At 46.6% G+C, this 26,129-nt stretch overlaps 1 protein-coding gene and 1 pseudogene across 1 annotated transcript; both read right to left on the bottom strand.

Moving 5' to 3' along the window:
* Positions 1 to 690: 690 nt before the first annotated feature.
* LOC109909460 (transforming growth factor beta regulator 1-like) lies at positions 691 to 3,927 on the bottom strand (annotated as a pseudogene).
* An 11,117-nt stretch (positions 3,928 to 15,044) lies between these two features.
* Positions 15,045 to 26,118, bottom strand: mmp20a (matrix metallopeptidase 20a (enamelysin)). The gene is given in 11 exon segments (XM_031795273.1): positions 15,045 to 15,456; positions 15,585 to 15,688; positions 15,981 to 16,137; positions 16,366 to 16,508; positions 16,592 to 16,703; positions 16,749 to 16,958; positions 17,076 to 17,207; positions 17,377 to 17,525; positions 18,842 to 19,095; positions 21,605 to 21,632; positions 25,727 to 26,118. Coding segments are annotated over 11 exon segments (1,782 nt in total). The 3' UTR covers positions 15,045 to 15,355.
* Positions 26,119 to 26,129: the final 11 nt, after the last annotated feature.

The following is a 26,129-nucleotide window of genomic DNA, read 5'->3' as shown; positions in this document are numbered from 1 at the left end:
AAGCTGGTTGGGAGAATGCCAAGAGTGTGGAAAGCTGTCATCAAGGCAAAGGCTGGCTACTTGTAGAATCTCAAATGTAAAATATATTTAGATTTGTTTAACACTTTTTTGGTTACTACATGATTCCATTCCTAGAGCCCAGGGGGTACAGGAAGGTAGAGAAAGGGATTAGGGGGTACAGCTAGGTAGAAAAATAGCCTAGGGGCTATAGGTACAGTGAGGGAAAAAAGTAGTATTTGATCCCCTGCTGATTTTGTACATTTGCCCACTGACAAAGAAATGTCTATAATTTTAATGGTAGGTTTATTTGAACAGTGAGAGACAGAATAACAACAAAAAAATACAGAAAAACGCATGTCAAAAATGTTATAAATTGATTTCCATTTTAATGAGGGAAATATGTATTTGACCCCCTCTCACAATCAGAAAGATTTCTGGCTCCCAGGTGTATTTTATAGAGGTAACGAGCTGAGGTTAGGAGCACACTCTTAAAGGGAGTGTTCCTAATCTCAGTTTGTTACCTGTATAAAAGACACCTGTCCACAGAAGAAGATTCCTAACTCTCCTAACTCTCCACTATTGTTATTCTGTCTCTCACTGTTCAAATAAACCTACCATTAAAATTATAGACTGATCATTTCTTTGTCAGTGGGCAAACAAAATCAGCAGGGGATCAAATACTTTTTTCCCTCACTGTAGGTAGAGAAATAGCCTAGAGGGTACAGCTAGGTAGAGAAAGTCTGTGCCAAACTGCTCTGCCTCACCTACTAGATTGTGCTCCACCCTCATGCTGTCATCAAAGCCCTGGTGTCTCTGGTAGGGCTCAAAGTTGACCGAGGCGTTGTCCTCCAACAGGCTGTGTAGAGCCTGGCCATGGACGACACACCTCGAAACGGATCCACAGATAACTGTACAGGGACATATCAAACCAATAAGCAATACATAAGTCGTTCAGCTATATGTACTTTAGCAGATATGAGAGAGCATATTAAGGTCAGTTCCTCTGAATTCAGGAAATGCACCAATTGCAATCTCCACAAAGATAATGTGCAATGTTCAACTCATTTCCTGTGAGGTATCTGACATACTTGAGTACTAGAGACACACTTGCAGTGCTTGTGTGCTCCTGGGAAGTACTGGATAAGGTTCTGGACGGTGGAGTGGGAGAAACAAAAGAAGTCTGCTCCTGAAGGCATGATGTGGGCCATAAATGTAAGATAATGAGAGAAAAACAATACAATGAAATGTATCCACCGATTCTATAAGCCAGTCTAAACAGCAAGCAGGTACCTTAGAGCACCAATGGCCTTCAGCAGGTTGGAATGGCAGGTGAGGGCAGAGGAAGCAGCTATGGATTCTTATGGTTTTCCTCAGGCACTATCTCAAAGTGGGGGGAAAAGAGATGGTTTGATAAGGAAAACACTTCTCGCAAGCACATTCATAAGCTGTCTCAACACCAAATTGACTTACTTAGCATTTGACTCCATAATGTTTTGTAGCTAAATTAGTGTGAGGGTACCTGTGGGCCACCACCCCTGTCCTTAATCTGGCAGGTGTAGAGGCACTGCTGATCAGGGCTCTTCATGCTGGCGAAGAAGCGTGTGCTACAGTAACCCACTGGGTAGATGGCACACTGGTCATGGAATAGCATGCTGCCTGTGATCATCTGGAACAGGGAAGGACATCATTCATTATTCTCTAGCCACTGATCTGAGAACAGTCATGAGCTGTGTCCCAACAGTCTTGAATAGCTTCTCCTGGTCTCCTTTCATGGATAATGACCCTGAGCAAAATGATCGGGGAGGACAATTTGGTGAAAATCTGTTCAGAACCTTCAACTAAGAGTGGTCATGCTAATGAGGAGATATGGAGAAAACCATGTAAGATCATTTGGAGAGTGTTTATACAGAGCAAATGTGAGGCATAAGTATGATTTGAGATACAGACATCCCCTTGACTGTACACAGTCAGACCCCCAAGTACTATGGGGAAGACAGGATGTCCTGATGAGTCCAGAGCGATGAGCTGAACCAGCTTACGAGACCCCCTGTCAGCAACCTTCTGCTTTTTCAACATTCTTTTTGGTCCTGAGGAAAATATATTTTATGGAGAATACCTTGTGCTGCCCATCATCACAGGACATAAGAATGTGTCTAATCTACAGGTAGTCTGGTATAAACATGGCTCTACGCACCGTCTTCTTCTCCATTCTCCCTGCCTCCTTCCTTTCGTTCTTTCTTGGGCTTCTTAGGAAGGCCAGGCTTAGGGGCCAGACGCCCACGTTGGGCTGGAGCTGAATGTCATAGGGGGGTGAGAACTGGTACTGGCAGCGATAAGCATCTCCCCCTCTGACACAGACTGGTACTGCAAAATTGATTTCAGTAAGAACCTGAAAAACAAAGCACAAGAGATGTCTGATTAGACAACAAAAACAGTTTTCAAAGTACCTGTCAATCAGTGGCCGAAAGTAAAAATGTTTTTGCATCAATACAATGCAGTTCGAAGGAAGTTATAGGGTTGCATGCACAGCCATAAGTGTACTCACCTGTGCTCCTCTTTTACTCGCACAAACTTCTCCAAGTGTGCAACTTCATCACAGAGAGCCCGATTCTCCTGTGGGTTACATACCATGTGACTTCAATTAGTGACTTCAGCCCTCAGCTTATAGTACCATAGTCTACTACACATCACCTACATTTCTCCTCCATGCATCTAAGTGTAATGGGGGAAGCATGTAGCATCTGAATTCATTGTGTTACAGAAATGACTTGAATAATAGTGATTCAAATCATTGTCTTTAGTATTTTTTATTTAACGAGGCAAGTCAGTTAAAAACAAATTCTTATTTTCAATGACGGCCTAGAAACAGTGGGTTAACTGCCTGTTCAGGGGCAGAACGACAGATTTGTACCTTGTCAGCTCGGGGATTTGAACTTGTAACCTTCCGGTTACCGCTCTAACCACTAGGCTACCCTGCCGCCCCAAGTATGTAGTACTTGGGATGGCAGGGTAGCCTAGAGGTTACTCACAACTATCATGTCCCTTGCTGCTTTGTGTGTAGACTTTACTCACAAATATCATGGCCCGTGCTGTTAGTCTGAAGTACTTTAGCCGGTACTAATCGGTTAGGTTCCTGCTTGGGCCTGTTTGGTCTTGGACCTGGTCTCGGAGAGACCTGTGGGGAAGCGGAAGGGAGGCATAGAGGATGCAGAACCCAAGCTGGAGAAGGTTGACTGGGGGGGAGACCCCCAGGTTGACTGGGGGGGAGATTGGGTGGTGAAGGACTGTAGAGCCTGCTGCCCCTCATCATCTGTCTGTGGATGGATAGAGTGGGCATTGCATCATAACACCACATCCAAATACTAGTGGCAATGTAGGCCACGATCCACACTCTTGACCATTTCAAAAGATTGTGTATACAATGACAATCTTATGTGGATGAGGTATATCTGGAAAAGTAACTGATGCAACTCAAAAGAAAAATTGTGACAGAGCAAAGTAACATAGCTACAATGACTATTTGTTCTTTATAAGAATGTTCATTATCCAAACACATTGATCTTCAACTGCACTCCCCTAAATGTGTATATTTGTCAGATCAGCAGTGATATAACTGAACTAAAGGAATTTATTCTAATAACCTTTGCATAATGAGAGCAAAGACCCCATTTCTGTTCTCAATCCTCATGAACCTCCTGCTGTCTTTCTGTGTCTGCAACATAGTGGGATACTGAGGCAAAGACTAGGTAATAGGGAACTGACATGTCTTAATAAGGGTGGGTTTCACTGTTGTAACCTTGAATGACTAAGATCTAGTCTGTATTAAGTGCAACTTAGAGAGCATCATGATGAATGTTCTAGTCCTGCACACTGTAGCAGAGAGAGAACTATCACCGAGATAGGCGAGTCGTGTGAGAAACTCGTCATCATGCAAGCGGTCACACAAGTGAAAATTATAGTCATTAAAGAAACTTTAAGCTCGTCTCTCAATTTAAAAAAATGTGTCAATACTTTGCCGCCTTATAGCCAACGCACTTCTGTATGCTGTAAAAGTTACATGGTCACTGCTTAGTGCAGAAAATACACAAAAGTTCAGGGGGCCTTGCTTTAACAAAGTTTAACATTTTCACTGTAGTCTCCAAAATGTCTTTCAAGCTGACAGGCATTCCTTTGGCAGCAAGAGCCTCTCGATGGTTGCTGCAGTGTACCCAAGTGGCATCGAGAGCAACTCCACTATGTCTCCCTGTCATGGATTTTACTCCACCAGTACAGATATCAACACATTTTGACCTCTAAGTCTATTTGATGTCACAAAGCTGTCCAGTACTTAAAAAAGATCCTCTCCTGTTGTCCTGGTTTCCAGTGGTGTGTAGAAGAGGATGTCTTCCTTAATTGACCCCCCATAAACGTAACGGACATATACCAGGAGCTGTGCAAGGCCCACCACGTCTGTTGACTCATCCAGCTGTAACGCATAGAAATAACTGGCTTTTATGCGAAGCAGTAATTGTTTCAAAACATTTCCTGCCATATTACTGATGCGTCGTGAAAGTATTTTTAGATTTTTTGGGGGGGGGGCCTTTTTCCCCCAGCATTGTCGCAGCCATATCCGCGGCAGCAGGAATAATTAAGTCTTCTACAATAGTATGGGGCTTGCCTGTCCTTGCCACTCGGTAGCTCACCATATAAGGCTCTTCTAGTCCCTTCTTATTAATGGTATTTGTTGTTTTTATACATGTTTTACTACTCAAAAGTCATCTTAATTCTCGCTCCAAAATCTCCTGTGGCTTATTTTTGGCTTATTTTTGTTTCTAAACGTCTGCGCAAGAGTGAACATTTCATTGAGTTCTGAGATGGACTTTTGCACATATAACACACTGTGGCTGAAGAAAGGCACTACTCCCAGTATAAGTGAACCCCAAATCAATGTAGTTCTCATCATATTTGTGCCTCTTCAATGGTCCAACGTCCAATGTCTGTTGTTCGGTGCTTTCCCGGGGAAGGGGGCAGTAACTCTTCGGCTGCATCAGGATCACAACTGTCAGTGTCCATGCTAGCTGGGCTAACAACAAATGTAGAATTACTGATGCTAGCATTGGATGTGCTCGTGGAAGCAGAACAACTTGTGTCATCGACAGGTGCAGGTGTAGTACTACTGGTAGTAGCAGTACTACCAGTATAGCTGGTACAGTATGTGTCTCTATGGAGGCAGGCCTTACTTTTGTTAACCATTTATCAATTTTCGAGCAAACGGAATGAGCAGCAGCTATGTTTGGCTTCATTCGGACCGTTAGTGGAATTCCCGCGAGAGAGTAACGGTTAATGTGTTTTGATGTTAATTATTTGACTAGGCTACCTGTGTATTTGACATTGTGTTGTTATTTTGCTGAACACTAGATGGTTTCATTTTATTTTGGGCATTGAAACGAGGCTACTCGGAAAAACATCATCCAAATGCATTGAACCTTTGGAAAATAGAAATGGACTGTTTGAAAATGTGAAGAAAAAAATATATATATAATAACCCGGCAGTTATCTATTATATTCCAACAGTTATTTGAATCTAATTTGATATAAATCAAAGACAGCAATCACTTATTTACAGTATTTAAAGATGAAGGGGGATGCGCAATGCCGACAGGGGTACGCCAAATAAAAATGTGATTCACATTACTTATTTGTTAAAATAATAAATAAATACTGTAAATCTATATTTATTATTATTACATGAGTTAATAAAGCCTTCAGTACAACTTGTTCTACTGATAAAGACCATTTTTTTATCCTATAGGTAACTTCTCAGATGGTCCAGTTCTCCTGAACTACGGCTGGTTGGATTGCTACTAAGATACTACTTGTCACGTTCTGACCTTTATTTACTTTGTTTTGTATTTATTTAGTATGGTCAGGGCGTGAGTTGGGTGGGCAGTCTATGTTTGTTTTTCTATAATTTGGGTATTTCTATGTTTCGGCCTAGTATGGTTCTCAATCAGAGGCAGGTGTCATTAGTTGTCTCTGATTGAGAATCATACTTAGGTAGCCTGGGTTTCACTGTGTGTTTGTGGGTGATTGTTCCTGTCTCTGTGTTTTGCACCAGATAGGGCTGTTTAGGGTTTCACACGTTTCTTGTTTTTTTGTAATCAGTTGTTCATGTGTACGTTTACATATTAAAAGAACCATGGACCCTTACCACGCCGCATATTGGTCCTCTGATCCTTTTCGCCTCTCCTCTTCAGAAGAAGAGGAGGAAATCCTTGACAGAATCACCCACCCAACTCGGACCAAGCGGCGTGGTAAACAGCAGCGACGACAGCAGCAGCAGCAGCAACAACAGCGGCCAGCATCACAGGACTCCTGGACATGGGAGGAGATACTGAACGGAGAGGGACCCTGGGCAAAGGCTGGGGAACATCGCCGCCCCAAAGCAGAGCTGGAGGCAGCAAAAGCTGAGCGGCGGCGATATGAGGAGGCAGCACGACAGTGCGACAGGTACGAGAGGCAGCCCCCCCAAAGAAGGGGGGGGGGGGGCAGACGAGGTGTGGTACTAAGCCAGGTAGCAGACCTGAGCTCACTCCTCGTGCTTATGATAAGCAGCGCATTACTGGTCAGGCACCGTGTTATGCGGTTAAGCGCACGGTGTCGCCAGTGCGTGCCCTTAGCCCGGTGCGCTATAGGGCAGCCCCCCGAAAGTGCCATGCGAGTGTGGGCATTGAGCCGGGGAGTATGGTGCCTGCTCAGCGGGTCTGGTCGCCGGTACGCAGTTTTGGTCCAGGTTATCCTGCGCCGGCTCTGCGTGCTGTGTCTCCGGGGCGCTGGGAGGGTGCAGTGCGTCCTCTGCCTGCGCTCCGCTCGTGCCGGGCAAATGTGGGAGTGGAGCCTAAGGGAGAGGTGCGTGTAGTAAGCACTAGATCTCCCGTGCTTACCCACAGCCCGGTTCAACCTGTGCCTGCACTCTGGAGGGTCCGGGCTAGAGTAGTTGTCCAGCCTGGGGAAGTGGTGCCAAGGTTGCGCACCAGAGCTCCAGTGCTCCCCCACAGCCCGGTCCTTCAGGTGCCTCCTAACACCAAGCCTCCTGAAGGTCTCCCCAGCCTGGTGGTTGCTGTGGCAGCCCCACGCACCAGGCTGTCTCTCTGTCTCCACCCTGCAGGTGGTCCCGCCTGTCCGGCGCCGCTGCCGGAGCCTCCCGCCTGTCCGGCGCCGCTGCCGGAGTCTCCCGTGGCGCCGCTGCCGGAGTCTACTACTACTATTGATAATAAGATTTAGTTCTATATCAAATCAAAGTTTGTCTCGTGCGCCAAATATAACAGGTGAAATGCTTACTTACAGGCTCTAACCAATAGTTCAAAAAAGGTGTTCGGTGAAAAATAGGTAAGTAAAGAAATAAAACAACAGTAAAAGACAGGCTATATACAGCAGCGAGGCTATAAAAGTAGCGAGGCTACATACAGACACCGGTTAGTCAGGCTGATTGAGGTAGTATGTACATATGGTGATTGCCTCAGAGAGGCTTCTGCCTACATACAGACTCAAATCATTGGCCACTTTAATAAATGGATCACTAGTCACTTTAAATAATGCCACTTTAGTAATGTTTACATTAACAGTTGTTTTGAGCGTGGCAGAAATCATACTTTATTGAAAGCATGTCCAATTTTGAATGTTTATCATTTCAAACTAGGTAAAGAGACCCTTAATTTTAGACTAGGGACCACACTGCCACTCCACTGAATAGCAGGATAATGATTGCTTTGCAAAGTCTTGCAATTAGACACTGATTCATTTCAAACCACTCATTGTTGAATTTGCGATTTCCAACTTGTTGTGAAATGTTTATGTCCAATGGCCGATGTGTTGTGCACTTGAGTGAGGACCCAAAAGCGATTTAACAAAAACAGAGTCCTTTAATGTAAAAACACAGGGAAGACATAGATCCTCTTCAGATGTAGAAAATGGCAAAATAGACAACCCTCAGAGAGGGCGACAAATGAAACAGAAAGTCCTTCTGATATTTACAAAAGAGTCCCCTTCTTAGCAGCAGAGGAGAATAGCTGGGTTGCGGCGACAGACTGCTGGTCTCTCTGGGTAGGCGTGGGTCGTAGCGGACAGAGGTACCTGATCACACGTAGCATCAGAAGAACAGGCAGATTCCAACAGGATGGGACAAGGGTGAAGCAAACAAGACGATAGTTTGGTTCTGGCATGAGAAACTCAAACGAGAATCTGACAAAGAAAGAACAGGAACAAGACATAATATGACAAGACATGACAGTACCCCCCCACTCACCGAGCGCCTCCTGGCGCACTCGAGGAGGAAACCTGGCGGCAACGGAGGAAATCATCGATCAGCGAACGGTCCAGCACGTCCCGAGAGGGAACCCAACTCCTTTCCTCAGGACCGTACCCCTCCCAATCTACTAGGTACTGATGACCACGGCCCCGAGGACGCATGTCCAAAATCTTACGGACCCTGTAGATAGGTGCGCCAAGGATGGGGGGGGGGGGGAGACGAGCGGGGGCGCGAAGAACGGGCTTAACACAGGAGACATGGAAGACCGGGTGGACGCGACGAAGATATCGCGGGAGAAGAAGTCGCACTGCGACAGGATTAATGATCTGAGAAATACGGAACGGACCAATGAACCGCGGGGTCAACTTGCGAGAAGCTGTCTTAAGGGGAAGGTTTTGAGTGGAGAGCCATACTCTCTGACCGCGACAATATCTAGGACTCTTAGTTCTACGCTTATTAGCGGCTCTCACAGTCTGCGCCCTATAACGGCAAAGTGCAGACCTGACCCTCTTCCAAGTGCGCTCACAACGTTGGACAAAAGCCTGAGCGGAGGGGACGCAGGACTCGGCGAGCTGAGACGAGAACAGCGGAGGCTGGTACCCGAGGCTACTCTGAAAAGGAGATAGACCGGTCGCAGACGAAGGAAGCGAGTTGTGGGCGTATTCTGCCCAGGGGAGCTGTTCTGACCAAGACGCAGGGTTACGAAAAGAAAGACTGCGTAAGATGCGACCAATAGTCTGATTGGCCCGTTCTGCTTGACCGTTAGACTGAGGGTGAAAGCCGGAAGAGAGACTGACGGAAGCTCCAATCAATCGGCAAAACTCCCTCCAAAATTGAGATGTGAATTGCGGACCCCTGTCCGAAACGCCGTCTGACGGAAGGCCATGAATTCTGAAAACATTCTCGATGATGATTTGTGCCGTTTCTTTAGCAGAAGGGAGCTTAGCGAGGGGAATAAAATGAGCCGCCTTAGAGAACCTATCGACAACCGTAAGAATAACAGTCTTCCCCGCTGACGAAGGCAGTCCGGTGATAAAATCTAAGGCGATGTGAGACCACGGTCGAGAGGGAATGGGAAGCGGTCTGAGACGGCCGGCAGGAGGGGACTTACCGGACTTAGTCTGCGCGCAGACCGAACAAGCAGCCACGAAACGACGCGTGTCACGCTCCCGAGTGGGCCACCAAAAACGCTGGCGAATGGAAGCAAGCGTACCCCGAACGCCGGGGTGGCCGGCTAACTTGGCAGAGTGAGCCCACTGAAGAACGGCCAGACGAGTAGGAACGGGAACGAAAAGAAGGTTCCTAGGACAAGCGCGTGGCGACGGAGTGTGAGTGAGTGCTTGCTTTACCTGCCTCTCAATTCCCCAGACAGTCAACCCGACAACACGCCCCTCAGGGAGAATCCCCTCGGGGTCGGTGGAGACTACTGAAGAACTGAAGAGACGAGATAAAGCATCAGGCTTGGTGTTCTTAGAGCCCGGACGATAAGAAATTACGAACTCGAAACGAGCAAAAAACAGCGCCCAACGAGCCTGACGCGCATTAAGTCGTTTGGCAGAACGGATGTACTCAAGGTTCCTATGGTCAGTCCAAACGACAAAAGGAATGGTCGCCCCCTCCAACCACTGTCGCCATTCGCCTAGGGCTAAGCGGATGGCGAGCAGTTCGCGGTTTCCCACATCATAGTTACGTTCCGACGGCGACAGGCGATGAGAAAAATACGCGCAAGGGTGGACCTTGTCGTCAGAGAGGGAGCGCTGAGAAAGAATGGCTCCCACGCCCACCTCTGACGCGTCAACCTCGACAACGAACTGTCTAGAGACGTCAGGTGTAACGAGGATAGGTGCGGATGTAAAGCGATTCTTGAGAAGATCAAAAGCTCCCTGGGCGGAATCGGACCACTTAAAGCACGTCTTGACAGAAGTAAGGGCTGTGAGGGGAGCTGCCACCTGACCGAAATTACGGATGAAACGACGATAGAAATTCGCGAAGCCGAGAAAGCACTGCAGCTCGACGCGTGACTTAGGAACGGGCCAATCAATGACAGCTTGGACCTTAGCGGGATCCATCTTAATGCCTTCAGCGGAAATAACAGAACCGAGAAATGTGACGGAGGAGGCATGAAAAGTGCACTTCTCAGCCTTCACATAAAGACAATTCTCTAAAAGGCGCTGGAGGACACGTCGAACGTGCTGAACATGAATCTGGAGTGACGGTGAAAAAAATCTGGATATCGTCAAGGTAGACGAAAACAAAGATGTTCAGCATGTCTCTCAGGACGTCATTTACTAATGCCTGAAAGACAGCTGGAGCGTTTGCGAGGCCGAAAGGAAGAACCCGGTATTCAAAGTGCCCTAACGGAGTGTTAAACGCCGTTTTCCACTCGTCCCCCTCCCTGACGCGCACGAGATGGTAAGCGTTACGAAGGTCCAACTTAGTGAAAAACCTGGCTCCCTGCAGGATCTCGAAGGCTGAAGACATAAGAGGAAGCGGATAACGATTCTTAACTGTTATGTCATTCAGCCCTCGATAATCTATGCAGGGGCGCAGGGACCCGTCCTTCTTCTTAACAAAAAAAAACCCCGCTCCGGCGGGAGAGGAGGAGGGGACTATGGTACCGGCGTCGAGAGCTACAGACAAATAATCTTCGAGAGACTTACGTTCGGGAGCCGACAGAGAGTATAGTCTACCCCGGGGGGGGGGGGGGGTGGTTCCTGGAAGGAGATCAATACTACAATCATACGACCGGTGCGGAGGAAGAGAGGTGGCCCTGGACCGACTGAACACCGTGCGCAGATCGTGATATTCCTCCGGCACCCTCGTCAAATCACCAGGCTCCTCCTGTGAAGAAGAGACAGAGGAAACAGGAGGGATAGCAGACATTAAACATTTCACATGACAAGAGACGTTCCAGGAGAGGATAGAATTACTAGACCAATTAATAGAAGGATTATGACAAACTAGCCAGGGATGACCCAAAACAACAGGTGTAAAAGGTGAACGAAAAATTAAAAAAGAAATGGTTTCGCTATGATTACCAGAGACAGTGAGGGTTAAAGGTAGCGTTTCACGCTGAATCCCGGGGAGAGGACTCCCATCCAGAGCGAACAAGGCCGTGGGCTCCTTTAACTGTCTGAGAGGATGTCATGTTCCCGAGCCCAGGTCTCGTCCATAAAGCAGCCCTCCGCCCCAGAGTCTATCAAGGCGCTGCAGGAAGCTGACGAACCGGTCCAGCGTAGATGGGCCGACAAGGTAGTGCAGGATCTTGAAGGAGAGACCAGAGTAGTAGCGCTCACCAGTAGCCCTCCTCTTACTGATGAGCTCTGGCTTTTACTGGACATGAAGTGACAAAATGACCAGCGGAACCGCAATAGAGACAGAGGCGGTTGGTGATTCTCCGTTCTCTCTCCTTAGTCGAGATGCGGATACCCCCCAGCTGCATAGGCTCAGCACCCGAGCCGGCGGAGGAAGATGGTAGTGATGCGGAGAGGGGGGCAACGGAGAACACGAGCTCCTTTCCCCGAGCTCGGTGACGAAGATCAACCCGTCGCTCTATGCGAATAGCGAGTTCAATCAAGGAATCCACGCTGGAGGGAACCTCCCGGGAGAGAATCTCATCCTTTACCTCAGCGCGGAGACCCTCCAGAAAACGAGCGAGCAAAGCTGGCTCGTTCCAGTCACTGGAGGCAGCAAGAGTGCGAAACTCAATAGAGTAATCTGTTATGGATCGATTACCTTGACATAGGGAAGCCAGGACCCTGGAAGCTTCCTCCCCAAAAACAGAACGATCAAAAACCCGTATCATCTCCTCGTTAAAGTCCTGATACTGGTTAGTACACTCAGCCCTCACCTCCCAGATAGCCGTGCCCCACTCACGAGCCCGTCCAGTAAGGAGAGATATGATGTAGGCGATACGAGCTGTGCTCCTGGAGTAAGTGTTGGGCTGGAGAGAAAACACAATATCACACTGGGTGAGGAACGAGCGGCATTCAGTGGCCTCCCCAGAGTAACACGGCGGGTTATTGATTCTGGGCTCCGGAGATTCGGAAGCCCTGGAAGTGGCCGGTGGATCGAGGCGGAGATGGTGAACCTGTCTTGTGAGGTCGGAGACTTGGGCGGTCAGGGTCTCAACGGCATGTCGAGCAACAGACAATTCCTGCTCGTGTCTGCCTAGCATCGCTCCCTGGATCTCGACGGCTGAGTGGAAAGGATCCGAAATCGCTGGGTCCATTCTTGGTCAGATTCTTCTGTTGTGCACTTGAGTGAGGACCCAAAAGCGATTTAACAAAAACAGAGTCCTTTAATGTAAAAACACAGGGAAGACATAGATCCTCTTCAGATGTAGAAAATGGCAAAATAGACAACCCTCAGAGAGGGCGACAAATGAAACAGAAAGTCCTTCTGATATTTACAAAAGAGTCCCCTTCTTAGCAGCAGAGGAGAATAGCTGGGTTGCGGCGACAGACTGCTGGTCTCTCTGGGTAGGCGCGGGTCGTAGCGGACAGAGGTACCTGATCACACGTAGCATCAGAAGAACAGGCAGATTCCAACAGGATGGGACAAGGGTGAAGCAAACAAGACGATAGTTTGGTTCTGGCATGAGAAACTCAAACGAGAATCTGACAAAGAAAGAAGCAGGAACAGAGAGAGAAATAGAGACCTAATCAGAGGGAAAAAGGGAACAGGTGGGAAAAGGGTGAACGAGGTAGTTAGAGGAGATGAGGAACAGCTGGAGGAGGAGAGAAAGAGAAGGTAGCCTAATACGACCAGCAGAGGGAGACAGAGTGAAGAGAAAGAACAGGAACAAGACATAATATGACAAGACATGACACGATGAGCACTGATAAGTTTTATCTATAAATTGTCTTCATTATTTATTTATTTTGAAAAAAAATATTTACCCCTTTTTTCTCCCCAATTGGTAGTAGTTACAGTCTTGTCTGATTGCTGCAACTCCCATAACATAACCCAACAAAGCACAATGCACATCCAACTTGTAAGCCAGCCACACCAATGTGTCTGAGGAAACACCGTACACCTGGCAACCTGGTCAACATGCACTGCACCCAGCCAGCCACAGGAGTCACTAGTGCACGATGAGACAAGGATATCGCTGCTGGCCAAACCCTCCCTAAATAATAACTAGTAGTAGTATCTTAGCAGCAATCCAGCCAGCTGTAGTTCAGGAGAACATGTATCACCCAGTAGTACTCACTCTGCCTTGGACCATCTGAGAAGTAAAGGTAACCTATAGGAGAATAAAATGGCCATATCAGTAAAAGAAAGTTGTGCCGAAGGCTTTATAAACTCATGTTTGTAATAAGAATGAATATAGTTTTACAGTATATACTGTTTTATAGTTTTTTAAAATGTGAATCACAAGTTTATTTGGCTTACCCCAGACGGGATTGAGCTACCACTGGTGGTAAGCGTACCTCAGGTTGTCACCTGAAACCATGACAAACTTTTATAGATGCACAATTGAGACATCCTTTTGTGCTGTATCACCGCCTGGTACTTCAACTGCACCGCCCTCAACCGCAAGGCTCTCCAGAGGGTAACCTATAAAAATTGTCTTTATCAGTTAAATTATTTTTACTGTTGTGCTGAATGCTTTATTAACTCATGTATGTAATAATAATAAATATAGTTTTACAGTAAATGATCATCAAAGTTCTGAAAGACAGCATCCACTTTGGAGTCAATGCCTGGAAAATCCTGAGTTATGGATTGGGGATATCCATAGTGCATTTGGCATCTTGCCTCATCAAAGCTGAAACATAATATCAAATCATTTTATTTACATTTTTTAATAAATCTAATAATGCATATTATCATACAGAAAAATGCATGACATATCAATTATTGCCGTCTAATTAAACCATGTTCCAAACACCTCCAGTATTTGTTGCCCGCAAATAAGGTTTTCCCTTAGTCACTGATGAGTGGAAGCCAAAGTTGGCTTTGGATAGCCAGGGAGGATCGTCTTTGCATAAGTCCTTAATCCCCAGTTTTTGTCACCTGTGGATATATGAGAAGTAAATACTGTTTGTACGAGAGAGAGTTTGAGAGTGGGAGTACACAAATCATTAGCTGTCATGTTTACATGGTTCCATTCAGAACATGAGTGAGATGCCAAGGTAAGCTTTGTGCTCTTGAACATTCCTGTAAACTTTTGGACAAACTCCTATCCTCAAGGAAGAGGGAGAGTTCTCCTGATAACATTGTTGGAGGTGGTGTGTAGAGTTTTGGGTGATTGTTAAGGTGAGGTTTAGGCATACTGTAGGTACACATAAGTTAACATTGTAAGGAAAAAAACAGTGGCTAGTTTGAATATCTTTGATCAGTCAAGCACATTTATTAACAATCAAACTTCAAAAAACATTTCAAAGCATAACATGTTACCACATTAAAATACAATTAATCCATTTGTAATTCATGTTCTGTACCTATAGAGTAAGTTACCACAAGGATTTAAGTTAAATGGCCTTGAAGATGGTTGCTTGATGATGCAATTTCACTTCTTGCAACACTTTCATCAACATTCAGCTAGTGAATTATCTTGGTTCATGCTAGATGAGGTAGCCCTGAGGTACTTAGATACTGCATATTAATCTTACTCAATACAAGATTCAATGAATCCGATTTAAAATATCAAATAAATAAACTACTTTGAACAGCAATTCTTGATATTTGCATCAAAGCTACAAAAGACGTGTTTGTGCCGGAACAATAAACCGATTGCTACGTATAAAATCTGGCATACTCATATCCCTAAGGTATACTTCAGGATATGTTCAATTGATTGAGCAGGTACACTCTTGTCAGATGTTCTTTCAAAGTTGGGCTAGGTCGGTAACAAGCTTTGTAACAGAGACAGGTAGCCTAGCGGTTAGAGCGTTAGGCCAGATACCAAAAGGTCGCTGGTTCATAGCCCCGAGCCAAATTGGTGAAACAGATCTGTCGATGTGCCCTTGAGCAATGTACTTAAATCTAATTGCTTATGTAAGTTGCTCTGTATAAGAGTGTCTGTAGGTGGGGTCACATCTAATGTCTTTGACAGATATGTTAGCAGTCCAGCCATGCATTGGCTAGGATTTGATTCAGCACCCGGTTCTGTCTGTAGTCATAGTTGTATGCCTTTGTTCCACTGAAGAGATAGATAGTACCTGTTGATGAGAAATATGATCATGTTTTCTTAAAGTGGGCCTAGTAATCAAGATAACACAAAAGTGTCATGATATTATAATGTATGCGATTTAAGTCAAGGTGACATGGTGAAGTGTTTTATGGCTACCTTGTAACTCAAATGCAGCATCAACACTCCTCCCAATACCTGGCCAGTCTGTTTGGATGTTTCTTGGAAATCCTGGATCCATCCTACGTCTGTGTTCATCGTATCTGTACAATAGATAACAAATAACCATTGAACTTATAAATAAATGATGGATAGCTTATGTGCAGTTCCTTTCTAACAAATGTCTCATTGTTAAACACTAGATGGCAGGCTTTGCCTCTCAGGAGCTGGAATGCCTATTCATCAAAACATTGCTACAGTGAAAACATACTGCTCCTACCTAAACAGTGGACTTTGGAACAGTATATTTTCTGCAACATAATATTGTATTATACTGTAATAACCGTTCACTTTGTTTGTCATTTACCCAAAAACATTTTGTTAGAGGCTGTTTACCTATAGTAATCGTGTCCTATGAAGAAGAAGGTTTTTCCATATTCACTGATATGAACAGCAGCGTCAATGTTCCTTACTCTGGCTGGGAATCCATAGTCATATATGGAGCCAAAGTGGCTTTTCTTCTTAAGCTGTCGAACCACCCAGTACTTAGGACCTGAAACACAGGACACTTTTACTGCATTTGGAACCCTATGAAAACATACAACAAGAACTGCCAGATGCCAATGAGCTTTGAGAGTTTCTTGCATGAAGTGCGACAATTTTGACGCAGGGTTATAATTTAGGTCCAGTGGTTCTTTGAAACAACGTTCTGTTTCAAATCTAGCCCTGTCATGCTGTGAGGCCTAAGTGAGGCCTTTGAGATGATCAGACAGCACATTACCAGTGAAGACATATGTCACGCCTTTGGCAGGGATGTCATAGGCTGCGTCCACAGGAGAGTTGATGCTGGGGAGGTATGTGCTGCTGGGGCCCTCTCTCAGGCGGTTCCAGTATGTCGTCCATGTTGTCCTCAACCACATGTACCTGGAGGAAAACAAACCGCTGTGTTGGGGCAAATAAGAACCTATACTATAAAAATGATATTGCATAATTCAAAACTCCTTTACCTGTTTTTAAAGAACATAATTTCTTTCCCGAACACTGCCACTGCATCAACAGAAAAGTTGGGATCGCACTTCTTAGGAAGGTTTGGTGGATCCTGTTTTCTGACTGGCTTGCCTTGGAAATAAAAGCAAAGTCTCCAATGTTTAGATAGAAATCCACCCAAAAATGTACCATGTGATAATTATGTTATTGTTCATTTCTACTTACCATACAGCGCCTGGATTCCCAGTGCGTCATCTTGTGGAAGTGTGTACTGTGCTCCAATGTAATAATTGTAGTTGGGGTACATGAGAGATGAGGGGTCTTTGGAATGGGAGAGGCCCAGGGAGTGGCCTAACTCATGAGCCGCAACAGTGAACAGGTTATAACCTAAAACAGCATCCAATAAGAAAATGTTTATTTGTCTACAACCATATTTTGAATCCTAATTCATTGTGTTTTTTAAAATAAATTCAGATCATGTTATGCTTATAACAGTGGCCCTACCTTGCTTGGAATGCCCCATCGTCCAGATTTCGTCCTCGTCAAAGTGCACATCTCCCCCCATGTCCTCCCCTGGTGCGAAGGCGTGGGCCAGAACACCCTTGGGGCCGTCAAAGGGAAAGAAGTCTCCGTGAGCTAGGATGGATGGAGCGAGATGGATTATCAGGCATGTACCTGGAAACTGGCTCCAATGAGTATATAATTATAGCACAATTAAAACCTCACATGCAGCCACATACATTCTCTACCACCTCTATTAGAAAATACGCTGAACTGAACGGAGAATGATTCGGGGTCAGAATACTTTTTTTTGCGAAGGACAGGATAATGTCTGCCTTGTCGTGGTTGACCTTGATGAACTTCAGTGGGGCCGCGTCACTCCAGATCTTCAAGGCCAAACGGAAGGAAGTATCCACCTCCTCCTGTGTAAGGTCAGTGGTGTACTGATCAACCCTGCAGGTCATTGGCACACAGACAACACAGAAAAACATGAAGCAGCCTGAAAGAAAGCATAAAAAGCTGGGCTAGTTAGATCCAGTGAGCTGGTAATCTATTGGCAGCTGTCTGGTTTTAAAAGGGAAAGGGGGGTACCTAGTCAGTTTAACAACTGAATGCATTCAACTGAAATGTGTCTTCCACATTTAACCCCTCTAAATCAGAGAGATGCGGGGGGGGGGGGGGGGGGGGGGGCAGCCATAATCGACATCGACGTCTTCGGCGCCTGGGGAACTGCCTTGCTCAGGGGCAAAACGACAGATTTTTACCTCGCCAGCTCGGGGATTCAAACCAGCAACCTTTTGGTTACTGGCCCAACGCTTGAACCACTATACAATTCAGTGATGAAACAAAACTGTGATTTTATGATGAAACATGGTTCATTTTGGGGATTATGTCACTCCTTTTATACACAGTGTACAAAACAGGAACACCTTCCTAATATTGAGTTGTACCCCATTTCCCCCTCAGAACAGCCTCAATTCATTGGGGTCTGGACTCTACAAGGTGTCGAAAGCATTTCACAGGGATGCGGGCCCATGTTGACTCCAAATTTTCCCACAGTTGTGTCAAGTTGGCTGGATGTCCTTTGGGTGGTGGACTATTCTTGATGGGAAACTGTTGAGCATAATCCAGAAGCGTTGCAGTTCTTGAAACACTCAAACTGGTGTGCTTGGCACCTACTACCATACCCCGTTCAAAGGCACTTAAATCTTTTGTCTTGCACATTCCCCCTTTGAATGGTACACATAAACAATCCATGTCTCACTTGTCTCAAGGCTTAAAATCCTTCTTTAACCTGCTTCCTCCTCTTCATCTACTCTGAGTGAAGTGGATTTAACAGGTGACATCAATATCATAGCTATCATAGCTTTCACCTGGATTCACCTGGTCAGTCTATGTCATGAAAAGAGCAGGTGTTCCTAATGTTTACTACACTCAGTGTAATTCCCTGCAGTTAAAACATTTGAAAGTCTGTTTTAGGAAGTAATATCTATATTCTGACAGATATTTTGAATATCAATAGAGCAAATCCCAAAAGATGAAATGTATTTATTTTATCTTTATTTTTTCCAGTCAGGTCTATTAAGAACAAATTGTTATTTACAATGACGGCCTGGCTAGAGGCCAAAGGCATCCTGTGTGGCAGGGGCAGGGGATTAAAAAAATTGTACAACAAGATGGATAACACAGATGGAAGACAATTGTCAGCAAAAAAGAAGACATTGTGACCGACAACCGATACTAGACAGATAACAGATAATAATATGCACCTGTATGTGATGGTGGAATTCTTCCACTTGATCTGGTCAGGGTAAAAGCTGTAGTTTTCCATGTCAGGCACTCCACACCTATGCTTCCTCATCACAGAGAGTGTCTGGAGGTCCAGTCTGCCAGTCTGCTTCAGACTGAAGAAACCCTGCATCTCCCTGATCTTTTCCCCCAGGGCTGAGGTGGCGGTGGCCCTCCTATTACGGGGCTGGGGGCCACTGCTGGGGCTCATGTGGTAGAACCTCCTCAGGTAACCCTATCATACAGCTGGTTACTAACCAAACTTCCACTGATAGCAGGTCACTTCTCTTGGTAAGTCTTATTTGTCCTAAAGTAGGCACAACTTTAAGTTGTCCAGAAGATGACAGATTTTGCTTGACCTAAAGTAGTCTTAACATTAAGTTGTTCTAAAGTGCACTTCATAAATGTACTCAACATTTACCATTGAAAAACAGACAATAACTAGAAATGCAATACCTGGGAAAATAGTCAAAACACAATCAATGTATTCCAATACAGTTTTTTTTTCTAGAGATAGGATTTTCCAGAAGATTTTCTAAAGAGTGGATGAAGACACAAACCTCAGCCAGTTCCATGTCCTCAAGCCTTGGCCATTGTTCCTTAGAGATAGGTGAAGTCCACAACAGGTCTGTGAGCACTAGAAAGCACAGAACTTGGATCCAGGGCCAGAGCCACTCCATCTTTAAATGAACAAGCTCTTTACAGCCCATGGCTTTATAGATAAGAGCATGCTTAAGGTCTGTGGTGAATCACATGGTTTCCAAGCCCTCAATCCTCCAGTTGCAGCAGTTCTACCTGCAGCTATTACCATGAGGTGTGTGGTAAGAATAATTAGTCTATGGAAAACCCTGAACTATATATTGTTTACCTCAATCGAGGTAAACAAGTGTGAAACGGGATAAAGGGATGTCCTATAGCCCTACCTGTCAACACTGGGCTTGTTACTTTGGTTACCAAGTATATTGTTTCCTGATTTTGCATGTCAATAGTCTTTCTAATATTTCCTAAATGTCCAAATGACATATGGCCTTATTTGGCCTTATTTTGGCCATGATTTTTAAACAACAACTGTATTAGACTAGAGTTATTTGTACTATCTTTACTATACTGGAATTATTTGGCTGAACTGTTGAATTGCACGTGTCAAATAGCCAGTGTTGTCTTCCCTTAGTCGTAATGTGTCAATTGGCTGTAACGTGCAATGAGTGAAGAGGTGTGGAGTCAGGCGCAGAGAGCAAAAGGTTGTGGGGGAAAAACACGCTTTAATGTCCAGGAGAAATAACATGAACAAAAGTAGGAAAACAAATGAACAGAAATATAAACGGACAGCGCAAAACCCAAAATGCCAACAAAATACACTCTAACATAAAACAGACGAACAAGCACGCACGAAACAGAAGCGGGCTGAACAAACTTAAATAACCCCACCCTAACAACCTAACAAGAAACAGGTGATACCAATTAGACAAAACCAAACGAACACAGAACAAAGGATCGGTGATAGCTAGTAGACCGGCGACGACGACCGCCGAGTGCCACCCGAACAAGAAGGGGAGTCACCTTCGGTAATATTCGTGACAGTACCCCCCCCTTGACGCGTAGCTCCCGCAGCGCGCCGACGCCGGCCTCGGGGACGACCCAGGCGCCGAGGCGCCGGGCGATCCGGACGGAGGCGATGGAACTCTCACAACATAGATGGATCTAGAATATCCCCCACCGGAACCCAGCACCTCTCCTCCGGACCGTACCCCTCCCAGTCAACGAGGTACTGCAAGCCCCTCACCCGGCGTCTCGAGTCCAGAATAGCTCGTATAGTGTACGCCGGGGACCCCTCGATGTCCAGAGGGGGCGGAGGGACCTCCGGAACCTCACCTTCCTGCATGGGACCAGCTACCACCGGCCTGAGAAGAGACACATGAAACGAGGGGTTAATACGATAATACGAAGGAAGTAATAATCGATAACAAACCTTGTTTATTCTCCTCAGGACTTTAAATGGCCCTATACACTGCGGACCCAGCTTCCGGCAGGGCAAGCGGAGGGGCAGGTTTCGGGTCGAGAGCCAGACCCTGTCCCCAGGTGCAAACAGGGCCTCACTGCGGTGACGGTCAGCGCTCTTCTTCTGCCTAACACTCGCTTGGCGTAATGACTCTTGGACAGCCCTCCAGGTCTCCTTAGAGCGCTGCACCCACTCCTCCACCGCAGGAGCCTCAGTCTGGCCCTGATGCCAAGGTGCCAGGACCGCTGGTACCCCAACACGCACTCAAATGGTGACATGTTGGTAGAGGAGTGGCTTAGTGAGTTCTGGGCCATTTCTGCCCAGGGAATGTATCTCGCCCACTCCCCTGGCCGGTCCTGGCAATACGACCGCAGAAACCTACCCACCTCCTGGTTCACTCTCTCCACCTGCCCATTACTTTCCGGGTGATACCCTGATGTCAGGCTGACCGAGACCCCCAGACGTTCCATAAATGCCCTCCATACATGGGAGGTAAACTGGGGGCCCCGATCAGAAACTATATCCTCGGGCACCCCGTAGTGCCGGAAGACATGGGTGAAAAGAGCTTCCGCAGTCTGTAGGGCCGTAGGGAGACCGGGCAATGGGATAAGACGGCAGGACTTAGAGAACCGATCCACAACGACCAGGATCGTTGTGTTACCCTGAGAGGGGGGAAGGTCAGTAAGAAAATCCACCGATAGATGGGTCCACGGCCGTTGTGGAACGGGGAGAGGTTGTAATTTACCTCGTGGCAGGTGCCTAGGAGCCTTACTCTGGGCGCACACCGAACAGGAACACAACGAACAGGCGCACACCGAACTCTCAATCACTTTTTATAGCTACTGTTTACAGGCCTCCTGGGCCATATACAGTTCCCTGAATTCCTATCGGACCTTGTAGTCATAGCAGATAATATTCTAATCTTTGGTGACTTTAATATTCACATGGAAAAGTCCACAGACCCACTCCAAAAGGCTTTCGGAGCCATCATCGACTCAGTGGGTTTTGTCCAACATGTCTCTGGACCCACTCACTGTCACAGTCATACGCTGGACCTAGTTTTGTCCCATGGAATAAATGTGGTGGATCTTAATGTTTTTCCTCATAATCCTGGACTATCGGACCACCATTTTATTACGTTTGCAATTGCAACAAATAATCTGCTTAGACCCCAACCAAGGAACATCAAAAGTCGTGCTATAAATTCACAGACAACACAAAGATTCCTTGATGCCCTTCCAGACTCCCTCTGCCTACCCAAGGACGCCAGAGGACAAAAATCATTTAACCACCTAACTGAGGATCTCAATTTAACCTTGCGCAATACCCTAGATGCAGTTGCACCCCTAAAAACAAAAAAAATGTCTCATAAGAAACTAGCTCCCTGGTACACAGAAAATACCCGAGCTCTGAAGCAAGCTTCTAGAAAATTGGAACGGAAATGGCGCCACACCAAACTGGAAGTCTTCCGACTAGCTTGGAAGGACGGTACCGTGCAGTACCGTAGAGCCCTTACTGCTGCTCGATCATCCTATTTTCTAACTTAATTGAGGAAAATAAGAACAATCCGAAATTCCTTTTTAATACTGTCGCAAAGCTAACTAAAAAGCAGCATTCCCCAAGAGAGGATGACTTTCACTTTAGCAGTGATAAATTCATGAACTTCTTTGAGGAAAAGATTATGATTATTAGAAAGCAAATTACGGACTCCTCTTTAAACCTGCGTATTCCTCCAAACCTCAGTTGTCCTGAGTCTGCACAACTCTGCCAGGACCTAGGATCAAGAGAGACGCTCAAGTGTTTTAGTACTATATCTCTTGACACAATGATGAAAATAATCATGGCCTCTAAACCTTCAAGCTGCATACTGGACCCTATTCCAACTAAACTACTGAAAGAGCTGCTTCCTGTGCTTGGCCCTCCTATGTTGAACATAATAAACGGCTCTCTATCCACTGGATGTGTACCAAACTCACTAAAAGTGGCAGTAATAAAGCCTCTCTTGAAAAAGCGAAACCTTGACCCAGAAAATATAAAAAACTATTGGCCTATATCGAATCTTCCATTCCTCTCAAAAATTTTAGAGAAGGCTGTTGCGCAGCAACTCACTGCCTTCCTGAAGACAAACAATGTATACGAAATGCTTCAGTCTGGTTTTAGACCCCATCATAGCACTGAGACGGCACTTGTGAAGGTGGTAAATGACATTTTAATGGCATCGGACCGAGGCTCTGCATCTGTCCTCGTGCTCCTAGACCTTAGTGCTGCTTTTGATACCATCGATCACCACATTCTTTTGGAGAGATTGGAAACCCAAATTGGTCTACACGGACATGTTCTGGCCTGGTTTAGATCTTATCTGTCGGAAAGATATCAGTTTGTCTCTGTGAATGGTTTGTCCTCTGACAAATCAACTGTAAATTTCGGTGTTCCTCAAGGTTCCGTTTTAGGACCACTATTGTTTTCACTATATATTTTACCTCTGTCAAAGCAAGGGCTGATTTCAAGGTTTTACTGCTAACCTACAAAGCATTACATGGGCTTGCTCCTACCTATCTCTCTGATTTGGTCCTGCCGTACATACCTACACGTACGCTACGGTCACAAGACGCAGGCCTCCTAATTGTCCCTAGAATTTCTAAGCAAACAGCTGGAGGCAGGGCTTTCTCCTATAGAGCTCCATTTTTATGGAACGGTCTGCCTACCCATGTCAGAGCCGCAAACTCGGTCTCAACCTTTAAGTCTTTACTGAAGACTCATCTCTTCAGTGGGTCATATGATTGAGTGTAGTCTGGCCCAGGAGTGGGAAGGTGAACGGAAAGGCTCTGGAGCAACGAACCGCCCTTGCTGTCTCTGCCTGGCCTGTTCCCCTCTTTCCACTGGGATTCTCTGCCTCTAACCCTATTACAGGGGCTGAGTCACTGGCTTGCTGGGGCTCTCTCATGCCGTCCCTGGAGGGGGTGCGTCACCAGAGTGGGTTGATTCACTGTTGTGGTCATCCTGTCTGGGTTGGCGCCCCCCCCCCCTTGGGTTGTGCCGTGGCGGAGATCTTTGTGGGCTATACTCAGCCTTGTCTCAGGATGGTAAGTTGGTGGTTGAAGATATCCCTCTAGTGGTGTGGGGGCTGTGCTTTGGCAAAGTGGGTGGGGTTATATCCTTCCTGTTTGGCCCTGTCCGGGGGTGTCCTCGGATGGGGCCACAGTGTCTCCTGACCCCTTATGCTGCAGTAGTTTATGTGTCGGGGGGCTGGGGTCAGTTTGTTATATCTGGAGTACTTCTCCTGTCCTATTCGGTGTCCTGTGTGAATCTAAGTGTGCGTTCTCTAATTCTCTCCTTCTCTCTTTCTTTCTCTCTCTCGGAGGACCTGAGCCCTAGGACCATGCCCCAGGACTACCTGACATGATGACTCCTTGCTGTCCCCAGTCCACCTGGCCATGCTGCTGTTCCAGTTTCATCTGACCTGAGCCCTAGGACCATGCCCCAGGACTACCTGACATGATGACTCCTTGCTGTCCCCAGTCCACCTGGCCATGCTGCTGCTCCAGTTTCAACTTCCACCTGACTGTGCTGCTGCTCCAGTTTCAACTGTTCTGCCTTATTATTATTCGACCATGCTAGTCATTTATGAACATTTGAACATCTTGGCCATGTTCTGTTATAATCTCCACCCGGCACAGCCAGAAGAGGACTGGCCACCCCACATAGCCTGGTTCCTCTCTAGGTTTCTTCCTAGGTATTGGCCTTTCTAGGGAGTTTTTCCTAGCCACCTTGCTTCTACACCTGCATTGCTTGCTGTTTGGGGTTTTACGCTGGGTTTCTGTACAGCACTTTGAGATATCAGCTGATGTACGAAGGGCTATATAAATCAATTTGATTTGATTTGATTTGATGGGGTGGTAATTGGGTCGCCTTCTTTTTACTGAAAGCGATAGCCAAATCGACATACTCAGCTGGAATGCGCACGGTGGAAACCTGGTCTGGACTCTCCACCGTTGTCGCACCGATGGAAACCCCTACACACCTGCCTGAACACTCATCAGACCACCCCTGGAGAGTTCCCTGTTTCCACGAAATTGTAGGATTGTGAATAGCTAGCCAGGGAATCCCCAGCACCACCGGAAACGCAGGTGAATCGATAAGGAACAGACTAATTCGCTCCTTGTGATTCCCCTGCGTAATCATCTCCAACGGAATTGTGGCTTTCCTCACCAGCCCTGACCCTAATGGTCGACTATCTAAAGAGTGCACAGGAAAAGGGGGGTCTACTTTTACTAACGGAATCCTCAACCTCTGAGCGAGTCCGCCATCTATAAAGTTCCCAGCTGCACCTGAATCTACCAGTGCCTTATGCTGGAGAGAGGGAGAATAATTAAGGAAACAAATTAATAAGAACATGTGACCAACAGGAAACTCTGGGAGAGTGTGGTGCTTACTCACCTGGGGTGACCGAGGAGTGTTCTGCCTGCCTTCTCGACTCCCAGATTAATTCCTTCAGCACCGACCAGACGTGTGCCCTCTCCGGCCACAACTGGTACAGGAGGAGCCTCCTCCTCCGATCTCCCTAGATGCGGTCCCTCCTAGCTCCATCGGGATAGGAGCGGGAGGGTCAGGAGGTAGAACTGACAGGACCCTTTCAGAACATCCGCGAGCAGCTAGCAGATGGTCCAACCGGATCGACAGGTCTATCAGTCCATCCAGGCTGAGTGTAGTGTCCCGACAAGCCAGCTCCCTGCGAACGTCCTCTCTCAGGCTACACCGGTAATGGTCTATCAGGGCCCTGTCGTTCCACCCTGCTCCAGCGGCCAAGGTCCGGAACTCCAGCGCGAAGTCCTGCGCGCTCCTCATCCCCTGCCTGAGATGGAACAACCTCTCACCCGCCGCTCGACCCTCTGGAGGGTCATCGAACACGGCCCGGAAACGGCGGGTGAACTCCGGGTAATTGCCCTTCGCTGAGTCGGGCCCGTTCCAGACCGCATTGGCCCACTCAAGGGCTCTACCCGTAAGGCATGTGATGAGGACACACACGCTCTCCTCGTCCAAGGGAGCCGGCCGAACGGTGGCCAGGTAGAGTTCTAGTTGAAGCAGGAATCCCTGGCACCCCGTCGCTGCTCCATCGTACTCCCTCGGAGGCGTAATGCGCAGTGCGCTGGAACTGGATCCCGAGGGGGGAGATGGTAGAGTTGCTGGTGGGAGGGTCGGTGGGGTAGTAGGGAGACCATTCCTCTCCCAACGATCCATCCTCTCCATCATTTGATCCATTGCTGATCCGA

This window comes from Oncorhynchus kisutch, linkage group LG18 (genome assembly GCF_002021735.2).
Source record: "Oncorhynchus kisutch isolate 150728-3 linkage group LG18, Okis_V2, whole genome shotgun sequence".
NCBI classification, from domain to species: domain Eukaryota; kingdom Metazoa; phylum Chordata; class Actinopteri; order Salmoniformes; family Salmonidae; genus Oncorhynchus; species Oncorhynchus kisutch.
Note: the sequence above shows the minus strand (reverse complement) of the source record. Positions and strands in the feature narration are given on the sequence as shown.